The sequence below is a fragment of the Limulus polyphemus genome, unplaced genomic scaffold (assembly GCF_000517525.1).
Source record: "Limulus polyphemus unplaced genomic scaffold, Limulus_polyphemus-2.1.2 Scaffold3417, whole genome shotgun sequence".
In the NCBI taxonomy this organism is placed as follows: Eukaryota; Metazoa; Arthropoda; class Merostomata; order Xiphosura; family Limulidae; genus Limulus; species Limulus polyphemus.
Window position 1 is genome coordinate 60088 of NW_013669027.1, and position 13423 is coordinate 73510.

The following is a 13423-nucleotide window of genomic DNA, read 5'->3' on the forward strand; positions in this document are numbered from 1 at the left end:
CAAAAGTAGACAAATTCACTTACTTCTTAAAATTTTCCTGGCTCTCTAACTATGCAACAAGAGCCTTTACAAATTCATCCAAGCTAGTCGTCAACTTTCCTGTGGGAATGATGTTGCTACTCTGAGTGAAACTGACATTTATCTGTTCAGAACACAATGTTATACAATACGTCATTTGATAGATGAAAACCTTGACTTTCTATTGTTTATAGGTAATATATAATGAAACGTAAGAGAGAACTATCATTGAATTGTGAAAGAGAGGATGTGATAGGTGGGTATGGCAGGAGGGGTCTGATTTTCTGTTTGATAGCTCTGTAACCAAACAAAATTGAAGACTATAAAAATTATGGTCTCTTTGAGCAGTAACGATTTTATAGAGAGTATTTTACGTTTAATTTCGTACATTTTAGAGGGGTGATGGATAAAATAGGGATGATGACATGTAAGACAAAATGTGTCATGTGTGTTGCACTAATAGAAATTCAGGATTTTTTTATATATTTCCTTGTAGAATTAATAACTTAAAACTTGAAAAAGTAGTTTAATAAAATTTTGAATGTAAGATATTAAAACTTTGTGTCATGGGCATTAAAGTGTATCCTGGCCGATAGGGTTAATACAAGGCAAAATGGCTGTGATTCATTCTGACAATTCAACCTTTGTCTCGTATATCAATTGAAAAGGGAGCACCCATTCACATTTGCTTTGTTTTCAGATCCTAGAACTCCTATTCTGGGCTCATTCACATCACCCATAGCTACTGATGTGTCATGATCCAGGTGCTCTGAATGTTGTTGCCGATTTACTGTCTCATCTCAACAGTATTCTCTCCACGTTGTGGTCCCTCGATCCTCAGGTGTTTTGGTGGTTGTGCAACTGGTGGTGTACTCCTCTTTTGGATGCATTTGCCACCCATCTCAATTCCAAGCTACCCCTTTTTTGGTCCCAAATTCACATCCTTTAGGTTTGATGGTGGCAGGATTGGTCCCACCTTTACCTTTATGTCTATCTACCTATCCATCTTCTTCCCAAGTTTTATCTATTATCCAGTCCACTCCATGTCACATTCTTTTCATTGCACCTTTTTGGCCTGCTCAACCATGGTTTCCGGTCCTGACTCTCCCTCAGTCAGCACCTCTGTTACTGCTTCCACATTCCTCCTCTCTGTGTCAACAATCTCAGTCAATGGTATATCATCTCAACATCACCATCTTCACGCGTAGCATTTGTCTGGTCCCTTACAAGGCAGGCTGGACTCCCCATGTGATAGCTTCCATTCTTTCAAATTTATTCTGTCCCTCCTCCTTAATGGTGTATGAGAGAAAATGGCATATTTTTGTTAGTGTTCTCTTGTACCATGGTTTCCTCCCTTCCCATCTTTCTGTTTATGATGTCTTTGATTTTTTACTTGGCTGTTTGACAGTGGTTCTTCTGTGTCTACCACTACTGGCTATAGAGCAGCCTTGTCCAATACCTTCCATTTCTCCCATTCTTGTTGACGGTTTTCCTTTCCTGTCCTCTCCCTTTTGTTTTGTTTCCTTTGTCTCCTTCAGCCTCTTCATCCTATAGCCCCTTCCAGATTTGGACCTCCATCTCCTTTATCATCATACCTATGTTCTCGTGTATCTAGATTGCAGTTTCTTTCCCAAGACAGTGTCAACTTGTAAAGGTGACATCACATTCTCACCTATTTCCCTATTTTCCATTTCCCATTTGTATTCCTGCTCTAATCTGGATTGTCTTCTCTGTCCTGTTTGTGCTCTTTGGTGTTATATTGCTCATATGGCTTCTTTCTGTAGTTCCTGTTTCAGTTTTTTATTTATTGGAACACTTCCGTGATATTTCCCTATTACAGGATAGATTCGCCAGCTTATCAGATTAGCTTATTCTTCTCTGTCTTCTGATTCCCAACATCTTTTCCAAGTGTCCTCTCATCAGATATAGCAACTCTTCCTTCCCTGGCTGCTCATTTATATCGTCCATTGGAGAAAATCAATCGGGCTGGCATTACAGAAGCTGTTTTCCCTTCTGCTTCCTTGTCTTGAGGTAAAAATGGTAGGGATTCTCCTACTGCAGACTTAAGGATAAATATCCATTGCTGCCAGGTTTTGGACTGAAGTTGACCCACCAGTTGCAGTCTGATGTGCCCTAGCCCTAGCCTAACTTAGTACATCCAATTGACTATTGGATGCTTCTTTCCTCTTGAATTAACAACACATATTTTCACAATGAGCAAAGAGTATACCTGGTTCAGATGTAGTGTAGTCTCCCATGAGTGTGTTCCTCTACAGAGAGAAGTCATACTCCATGGGCTCTCTTTCGACACTTTCTAAAGGGTGTTCATCTAGGTAGATTTTGCACTGGTCTTTCCACCAGTTCAATGTAGGATTCTAGCTATTATGTGAGTGGAGGTAAGATATTGTATTGGAAGTTATAATTTTTTTAAACTGTAATTGTGTTTCCAATAAATACTGACCTCCATCACACTTCCCACCCTTCTTCTCCACTTTTGCTGCTTCTTTTTTGCCCAATTTTGAAGTGAAGATTGTGTTCTACAGTATAGAGGGCATCAGCTGTGCCAGCAGGGTGTCACACTCCTATTGATGGAGTGTTTTTGCATGCTTATATGTATGCTACAGTGCAGCTGTACTACATTAAACATGTGGGGTAGGTGGGAATATCAAGGCTAGTGGCAAGCGAAAACATTTGTGCATATATAGTGCAACACTGAACAAGAAAAGCTATCATGTGAGGAGAGGTAAGTATCTATCTGAAATACATTTTCAATTTATAAAAATTATAGCATCAGTACAATCAGGGGTAACAAAGCAACCTGAAGACAAAATTATTAAATACTTACTTAATATTCAGAAGCCAGACTCTGTTATAATTTGAAAGAGCTCAAGTTGCAATGTTTTATATCATTTTATATTAAGCTTTCTTGAACCCATGTGTTTTTCTGACATCAAAAATAATTTCTCATGATACTGTTTTACTCTTAATAATGTTTCGGTGTTATCCCCATTAGAAAGATACAGGAATATTCTACAACAAACATCAGGTAAGGATATTTAGTGAGTACAGTAAACTGGGCTTTACTGCAAACTATTCAGATGATTCTATTCCTTTTTTATTGAAGATATTTTTAAAACAGCACACAAATACAATAACTTATTTATTGAAAACAAACTATAGCTATTAGATGTACATTAGTCTCGACCAAAAATATTATGGAAATATCATGTTACAACTTCTTACTGGGGTAACAGTGATGTCATTTTGAAATGTGAGATCATTAGTCAGTCATAAACCTTTGCAGGTCTGCTGTCTTTGTAAGATTTATAGCACAAAGTATTTCTGCATTGGAAAAATAATGTATTGAAATAAATGTTTTAATGAACATAAAGCAAGTTAAAACTGACCGAATATCTAATATGAAATTTTATGATGCTCATTAATAGAAGAAAAAAAATAATTTTTTTCCCAAGTAAAGATTTGAAAGAATTTAAAACCCAAAATATTATATATGTTCTAAGTCAAATTGTATTAGTTTTTTTAGACATTATTCAAAAGTTATATACCAAATTTCATAGAATTTGGCTGAGTATTTTCACTATGAGAACGTTTATGATGGATAGATGATTGTGGTACTCCCACAAGCATTAAAATAGTTAATTTTTTTTGGCTCGTGTAATTAAAAATTTGCTGTGAAAATCCAGCTTCGAACCTGCATGTATGATTTGTGATTGCACTGTAATATTGATAGATTAATTGTTATAAGATTTTAAAATACATTATTTCACAAAAGACCATTGTGATATAGAATTTCTCTTTACAGACAGTAAAGAACAATATTTTTTGTATATATATATATAATTAATACTATTAAGTTAAAAGCATACAATCATTAATACTAATACTACATTTAAAGTAAAAAATAAATGCATTTGGAATGGCAGTGCTTATATATTTCTCAATAAAATTTCCATATGTCACAGACAAATAACTTGATAAGCAACTACAAAAACTGATGTAATGAAGCAGACATGTCAGTCAATATTTGACATTTGTGAAGGAGTCATGCTTTAGGAAAGTTTGTATTACTCCAAAAGGAAAGTGTAATTTAAAACAAAACTTCTGGAGGGTATTTTAAGATAGTCATTACCTCCTGACACTGAGGTATAAACTAAATCATTCTTTCAAGTAATAAAACTATGCAAAGGTTAGTTTTGGTTAGTGTGTGACTTGTTAACAGGTTTAGTTGTAAGAAACTGGAAAATACTACATATTTCAGAAAGATTTGAATCACATTTCAAAAATGTAAGTTGTTCTAAGAACTCTTTAGTGAAAACCATGTCCAATAAGGTTTTTCATCCTATAACAGGACTCAGCAGGCTGGCTGGGATACAGTAGATATAATAATGGTTTAGATGAGGGATATATATATCATAAAGTTTAATGTATAATGACTGTTATGGGGAAACTTGTAACTGTAATTATTGTCAATCATATCTATCTTACTTACAAATTAGATTTTTATAGTAAAAATTAATAACACAAAACATTATTTATTTACAATTATTATTAATATTTTGTTTAAATTTACTATCATTCACAAGAACTATCATATAGGTGAATAAATTAAAAGTTTCACACAAAAAATCATATTTTCTGCTAAAGTTGTTTTATTTTTGAAGCATTTCTAATATCAGTTTGTAACAAAACAGTTAGATGAGTGCTTTATGAAATCTTTCTCAGTTTAACTGCTCAAACCGACACCAGCTCGATGTTGTAAGGGATAAGCAGTGTTGTTTATTTTTTATATTGATGGAAATGTAAATTTTAAAGTACAGAAGTTATGCTTTTTATAATATTAAATATGATAATATAAGATAATTTTGGTTTTCTTTTGACTGGCAGAAGTACTCTTAGATTCTTATTTGTACAGTTTAGACCATTCTTTGAGTGCAATTACATAAATCTAACAGTGTAAGTATTTCGTTTTAACCATGCAATTACTTGTATGTAACAATACATTTTTTCATCATTCTTATGGGTTAAAATTGTTAAGTTGAAAAAATTTGATTCTAGTGTGGTATTGTTAATAAAACAACAGCATGTATTTTACCATAGGTATCACCCCACATTCTAGTAACTGTGTTTGCTTCCAATCATTTGCCCATCCACATGGTTTACACAGAAGAAGCAAAGATATTTTATACTCTTAACCTAGGAACTTCACTTTTGGGCGTGCCATCAGGAGATACTAAGAGACTTAAGGACTTTCCAGATCTAGAGCCTAAAAATATTGAGTTAAGGGGAACTGGTTGGCAAGCTAGTTGTGCAGATATTGTCTTGTCTTCTGCAGGTAACATGTTTTTGAGTACAGTGATGTAATTTAAGTTTCTGACAAAGAAACATTGTTGAAAAAGTATGTTTGAATACACTAACTACTTTTTTAAGAATATGAACAAAAATATGGTTTGCCAAAATTTTATTCTGATTTTGAATTAACTTTCTTTAAGTGAAATTATTACCATCCAGGATTAAAACATCAAGAGTTTTGTAATATAGATTGCAAATACATAGCTTAAAAAAATTTTGATTGTTAATATTGAACATGGTTCATTTGTGAAAAGTAGTAAACAATCAATGTGTATGTAATAACATCTGATCTGCAAAATATTACAGATAAAACATTTGCAATTTATTTAAAAATATGTTTTATTATCTTGTAGGATAGTTCAACACTTGACATAAGCCCTTTTAATGACAAACGTGGCAATGTTAACACATGTACTAACTGTTAATGAAAAAAATAATGTCTAGGGGCATCAACAGAAATAGGGCTGTTAGCACATGTACTGATTTGAAAGAGTGTTTATAAGCTGTGTTAATTTTAAAAGTATAAGAGCCTTATGTTGTTACCAAATGTTGCCAATTACTCATTAAAGAGGCCCAATGGCTCAGTGTAAGGTTGAAGGCTTATCATGCTAAAATTTGAAGTTTGATTCTTATAGTGTGGAAATGCAGATAGTCCATTCTGCAGTTTTGGCTTGTGTAACTTGTGGAAAACGTGTCACGAATTTCACTTGTGCAACAGTTCTCACGGTATCCCTGAGATTTTTTTAACATATCCTCTCAAAAACTGGTAAGATTTTGTAAAAGATCATAAGTATCTTGTACACAAAGAATGACATTATTTTAATGTAGTGTTTTTACTAAAAATTTATTCATTGGAATTACTTGCACTTAAAATAGTTAACAAATTGAGTGCAAGGTGATTTTAATTTTAAGTACAAAAATACTATTCTTCATCTTATAGTTTCATATTTCATTTGCATAATCTCTAGAACCTCCTAAAACAATATCAAAAGCCTCTTAAGATGAATGTTTATATTTTATTTATAATTTTCTCTACCATATCACTAACTCTAGCTATTATCATAAATGTTCAATGCAATGAAATAATTAAAATTAGGAAATAGAAAAAAACACACACACACCTTTTAATTTTTTATATTCCTTTCTTGTCCTTTACCATTTATTATTCATCTCGAGACAAGTCACTGGTGCCCTCAAGGCATATTACAGTGTTTCTGGTAGGCATGTTACACCTTGAGAACTGAAGCAAAATATGATGTATATTTAAAAATATTTAAAACTTTCAATTATGCATTTTAAAAGATAACTAATACATAATTAACTAAAACATAATAGTGAGACCTAAATACAATTTAAACTGTATCTTTAACTATAACATATATAGTTCGGAAACAATACTACAGTCAGTTACATGTGCTTCAAGATGACAACTGCATGCCAGTTTCAAAATAATCATTGTTAGATTATAGAGTAACATCTGTTATTTCTAATTACTATACACATGTTATGTACACATCTACTTGTAGGCCACAAAGTTAAAGAAATCTGTTGAAAGTGGGTGTGGCACCTCTCAGGCATTGAAAAAATTGTATTACTTGTTTCAACTGTATTAATTCAGAACTTTGAAATGTACGAGTCAAAAGATTATGTAAGCATCTTAGAGTCTAGACATATTTCTATGCAACTGCCATTGTATTATTGAAGATACAGAGTGCCAAAGTAGAGAATTTTCATAGCTCATATGTCACGTGACAATACATCAGAAGTTTTAAGTAGTTTTTTAAAGGTTTTTTTAAATAAATGACTTAGTAGTTAGATAACATAAAACTTAAAATCATAACATGCATTATAATGCCAGTTTCATTCACGTGCATTGATAATAAAGGTGTATAATTAAATTTTGAATGTAACATAGTGATCTGCATAGAAAAGTGTTTAAAGGGGTACCCTTTGCAAAATGAAAAACAAGTTTATTTACAGTGGAAAGATGTAGAGAATAATTTTTATTACCATTCTAAACCATTTTAGTTTCATTTGTCATTTGAATTACAATAAAAATAGCAAATTGTTGTCCTGAAATTAACCTAATAAATTAATCAGGAAGAAATATGAACACATAAGTTTAACAGTAAAGCATTTTTAAAAATAGATTTTACAATTTAAGGTTGAATAATGTTACTTCTTGTAACATGTACAACTAAACAGTTACTACTTATTATTAAGTGCTTTTTGTCTTTAAAGGTTTCTCTGATTGAGAACTTTTGTCTTTTAGGTATGTTTGGTAAAACTTGTATACATATATAAGAAATAAAACATTTTTTTATTTTGTTAATTTTTTAAGATGTTTCTCATACTGTATAATGAATGGTGGTTTTCAGATTTAGAAGTTTATCATTGCTCAAAAATGTGTGGATGATAATGATCAAGTGTTAGTGGGAACTCGGGAAATAGTTTTGTTGATTGCAAGAAATCATATACAGATAGTTGAATACATTATACTAAAACAATTTTGAATATGAAACTCAGCAACTTCCACAGCCAATATAAAGTCATGGTGGAATGTGATGTATCAGAAACTGGATTTTGACATTGCTTCGTATTGTTTAGGTAGTGTGATGCCACTGAAGATTGATTGTTTTTGGGAAGGGTATGTAACAACTTTTTGGAGACACAATTTTCGTACATTCAAATCATAACTGTTTTAAGATTGGTAATGTGGAATTTCCAAGATGAGGACATCCCTTGTATGTAATGACATTAGGCAACAATAGAATACTGATCAGTTATTGATCAAATTGGGGTACTCCAGAAAAAGACCTGTAACAAATCATACCCTGGCTGTTGTAAGCAAATTGCAATATTCTGTAATAAGTGAAAATCCAAGAGCATGAAGGTCATGTGCAATAGCCTTCCATATATATGTCAGGCAACAGCAAACAACATGATCAAGAATATTCTCCATCTGGAAACAAGACCAACAGAGTATGGGTTCACAAGTATAAGGCTACCAATCATACTTCACACTCAACCATTGCATACTTCAAGCAGCTGGAGAATGAAACAGTGCCAAGACATGCAGGTCTTGTTGCCAGATTTAGCATCTGTTGTTTTCTGTATGATCAAACTGTTGTAACAGGTGTCGTGTAACTGTTGGCTTCATATACTAGAAGGATTATAAAGAGCAAGCAAGCAAGAAGGGGTACTTTAGTCATGAGAACCTTTTGACAGAATATCTTATCATAATTAGGAAGTTGAATGACTGAGAGCAAATTGTAATAACATTCTACTGTCTTAAACCTAGTTAGTTGTTTCTCTTGAAGTGCCTGTAACTAGCTGCAGTATGATTCTTATAAATAGATGCTAAAACATAACTAACTATATTTACATCATCAAATATGTGTATACCTATAACTTATTTGGTGATGTTTACATTTCATAAACTCATAGTTTGATTATAGAAAAAACGGTGTTATTTAAGGATGGCAGTAAATGCATAACTCACATCACATAGATAAGACAGCTCTGCTCAGTAGTTAGTGATTGTCAGTACAAATCACTGTAAGTGGTAATGCTTTAATAGTTTTTTTCTAGTATTATTTGGAGAACATTTCACTGAAGTTCCAACCACACACAGAAGCTTGTAACATAGCTTTAGAACTTCACATCAAAGACCCTAACCCACTGATATGCATCCCCAGCAACCAACTAGAAACTTTTTTAGAATTTACTACCTCAAAACTCTACTTTCAATTTCAAGCCCTTTGGAAAGAATGAAGTTTGTGCATTGAGCTACTGTTGGAAAAGTTCAAGGCTACACATGAACCAATCATTTTAATTTTAAATAAATCAAAAGAGTAAATTATGACAGAAAAACCCAGTTACTTTCAGAAAGTGGTCATTATTTTTCTATAGGTATAAACAAGAATTACCTTTTTTCTGGCAAAATTACAAAACTTTTATTATGCCATGTATTGTGTAGAAAGGATGATGCGAAGTCCATTTACAGTTATATTACCAGTGCAGCATTGTATCTATCTCAGGCAGAAGTGGAGCCAAAACAAGCTTTAGTGGCAATATTGTACAACAAGCAAGCAGGTGTACTTTTTAATATTAATGAAAAATAGAGTAAGCTTTCCACTGAACATAGATCAGTAAAAATGTTATAAGAATATATATGTGCAAAAAAAAGAAATGATATAGGTGTTTACAGGCTCATTAAAAAACAAAGTTTTTTTTTGTATTTAGTATAAGCAAACCAACATTTTAAAAAAGGTGCTCATAAATTTATTAAAAATCAAACTTAATAGAAATTTACCCAAGTTTTAGCTTACTGAAAGGAAATCAATCATAGATTACACTTTGGTAAACCAAAACATTTAGGAATTAATCTTTATTGGATTTGAATTTAAGTAGGCGTGTTCCTTTTAAATTTTTTAATGTATGTTTTGAGTTATGAATAATGATTTTTGTTGTAGGTTGGATAGCAATAACCTTGGAACATGACCAGATGTGTCACTTAAAAATCTATACACCTGGTGGTCGTGGTTGTTTTATTAGACAACCAGCCTTACTTCCATATGCTTTAAAGTTGAAAGGCAAGAAAATACGTGGGACTCCTGCATTTGAGAACAAAAAAGCAAGTATCGTTGGGAAGTAAATGTTTTAATAACGTTCTGTAGAATTTAACATGATCATGAAATCTAGACTTATAAGAACTCGTGTATGAAAGTAATCAAGGAAAGGATCACAATCTAAGTGTATATTTTTATTATTATTATTGCTGAATATAATGACTTACTAATGGTAATTGTGTATGTCACAGTATTAATAAATTTGATATTGACTGTCCTTTGCTTGTGAAATTTGAAAGTTTTATAATTGATTTCTCAGACATCTTATACCCTACTAATAGTTTGTATATCTTTTTGTAATTTCTTGGTTGGCCACAGAAAGTTTCTCATTTGCTGTTTTTTTATAATCTGAACAACTGTTATCTTTATAGTGATTGATCTTCATTACTCAAAGATTCATTTCAAATTCAAGTTAGACAGTATCAGAAAAGTTCATTATTTGCTCCCAAAAAAAGACAAGAAAAATGTTAATAATGTAGTTTAATAAACTTGATAAAATATAGAGAACTGTGAATTTTTCTGATTTTGGTTTAAATATTTTTATTAAATGGGAAAAATTGGGATTACATGTTATGTAATACAGTAGTCCCTCTGAGATACGACTGACCTATCTGCCATGTTAAAAAAGTCGTATCTGACAGGAAGTCATTATTCAAATATTCAATAATGAATGACCGAGTTCAAGCTGTGCCAGTTGCTATTCCCAGGGGTTGAGCATAATGGTTTATATACTGTATAGGTAGTCAGATAACATAGCAAATGGATACACTGTATAATAATAGTTATGATGGATAACAGTTCAATAAAGATAACTTAAAGTTGTTTTGTTTGTTTTATGTAAAATAATTTATTCATCGATCACATTTATTTCATAAACATCCATGTAGAACGTTTTTATTACATACATATAAAATATTACAAACTGTCACAAAATTTATTTCATAACAAATCATTCATCTTTGTTTGTTTTGCACATTTAACAGAGTCACTTTGAATGTTCATGAGTCTGGCAGTTATTTTATCAGGAGTGTTTCATTGTTAGTTTTCAGCACACAATTTTATTATCAATTTATAAAATAACGTGCAATAAATGTCTAGAATTCTACATCAGATAAACCGAAAGAAAATTAGAAACTAGATTCCCTGAACATAGTAAAAAACATCTCATACTTGTATTTACCATCATTGCAACTCAAAAAATCCACAGTATATATATATATACAAAATAATTGAATTTTAAACAAAGAACCAAACATTGGAAGGTTTACTTAACTGAACAAAACAGCCCTACCCTAAACCCAAATTTCACCTTGAAACTTGGATCCTTTGATCACAGCTCTAAAAAGGGACCATTCTGCAAATTTAGAAAGTCAGTAAAGAAATAAGATAAATATCTGAAGTAAATTATTGCTAGACTCTGTTCAATACATAAAAAGGTAATCCTCTCTGAATACAAATACAACATAAAAATGTAATATGTTGCATTAAAACAATTTCAAGTTGACTAAAAATTTCTGACTGCCCCTAGTTACCTTTTAGGACCTGAAAGTTTTAGAACCAAAATACCTATGTATATGTACCAAGGAGTTTGACTTGAATACCCCGGGGTATCAAGATATGTATACTAAGCTGTGAAGCAATCTCTGGTCATGTGACCTCTTTTTTCCGTACTGTATGCACTGTATTTATTTGTCTCTGTAAATTACATTATTGATATGAAAAGAAGTTGTTATAGAGAGAACGTTATTTGACCTTCCACCCAAAAATCATGGTCATATGTCACATCTGTCAGGAAGTTGTTTGTGGGAGGTCAGATCAATGTAAAATCGTTCCGTGCACAGAAAAAAAGGTCATATTTAAAAGGAAGTCATTATTGGAGGGGTTGTATCCACCAGGGACTACTGTATTGACAATAAATAAGTAAATAATTTATATTCTAAAGAAAAGTATATAAAATACTGAATTATATATTAAGGTAATTTGTTACATAAAACTTGAACAAACTGTACAATTAAAGTTAAATAATTTCAATATATTATTGATTTTATTCAAGACATTATGATAACCCGTCTATATTTTTTCCTAAGTTCAACACTATGCTAGTATAACAGTTACACCCCAAAAAAAGCAGTTTTTTAGTAGCTTCTTTCATGAAAAACTCAAGGACATTCTAGAAAACAAATCTTTTTAACAATGTTTTTTTACTTTCTGAATTTTGACTTAAGCAAGAGTTTGAGATAAACTTATAAAGATATTATGTGGCTGAGAAATTACTACATGTAGATCTTCTATAATTTGAAAACAAGGAAGAAATAGTTCTTTGAATTAAATGTTATCTTAGAGTAAACAAGTATTAATGTATTTTAATGAAATTGTATAGCAAGTTTAAAATTAAGATAGTTACTTCAGTGAAAATGCTTATGCTAAAATTTGTTTCATGCCAAAAGCAATCAACACTAGTATTACATTTAAAAATTTATAAATTATGCTGAAATAACTAAGCTTCTGTATAATATTGATATCAAACATTACTGCAAAAAAAAATGTTTTACAGAAAACAAATTAAATTTTAAAGTAATTTGCTACAAAAGTTTTGGTTTTATTCAAAAAGGTTCATATTGAAATAATACAAGTCTAAGGTTATATATGAATTTTGAAGAAGTATGGTTGAACTGTTTATGTATAAGTATAATGTCATTATAAGTTGATTTTGTTTTAATAATAAAGAAAGTTGCTTCTGCTTTTAAATAAATAAAAACATTTTAGGGTATTACTTTTTGAACATAACCAGTAAACAAGCGACCATTTGGCCCTTTAACCAACTCACTGATGCACATCCTCAGTAACCATCTAACAACTCTTAGAATTTACTACCTCAAAAATGAATTTTATGTTCAACAACCAAAACTACATAGAAGATTACAAGTATCTTGTACGCAAAGAATGACATTATTTTGATTAAGTATTTCTTCTAAAAATATGTTATTTATTTATTGTAGTTATTTGCACTCAAATTGTTAATAGTTCTTGTGCAAGGTGAGTTTTAGTTTAAGTATAAAAATACTTTTCTTCATCTTAATTTTCAAGTTCCATTTGCATAACCTCTAGAAGAACCTCCTAAATAAATATCAAATGTTTTTTAAGGTAATTGTTTATATTTTTCATTTTCTCTATGATATCACTAACTCTAGCTATTATCATCGATGTACAATGCAATGAAATGATTAAAATTAGGAAATAGAAAAAAAAGTACATATCTTTCAATTTTTTGTAGAATATCTTAAAAGATCTTATTTTGGTTATATTAGTAATTTTAGGTCTTTTCCTTTTCACATATAGTTAATTTATAATGTTTTATTTTCCTTTCCTGTCCTTTACCTTTTATTATTCATCTCGTGACAAGT

General features: G+C 31.2%; 1 protein-coding gene across 1 annotated transcript in view; it reads left to right on the forward strand.

Moving 5' to 3' along the window:
- The window catches only part of LOC106469310 (nitric oxide-associated protein 1-like), a 43952-nt gene extending 32783 nt beyond the window's left edge, over positions 1–11169 (forward strand). The window contains exons 6-7 of the mRNA XM_013929800.2: positions 5137–5371; positions 9864–11169. Of these exons, the coding sequence (XP_013785254.1) occupies positions 5137–5371; positions 9864–10045 (417 nt within the window). The 3' untranslated portion in view covers positions 10046–11169. The remainder of the gene's footprint in view (positions 1–5136; positions 5372–9863) is intronic.
- The last annotated feature ends 2254 nt before the right edge of the window (positions 11170–13423 follow it).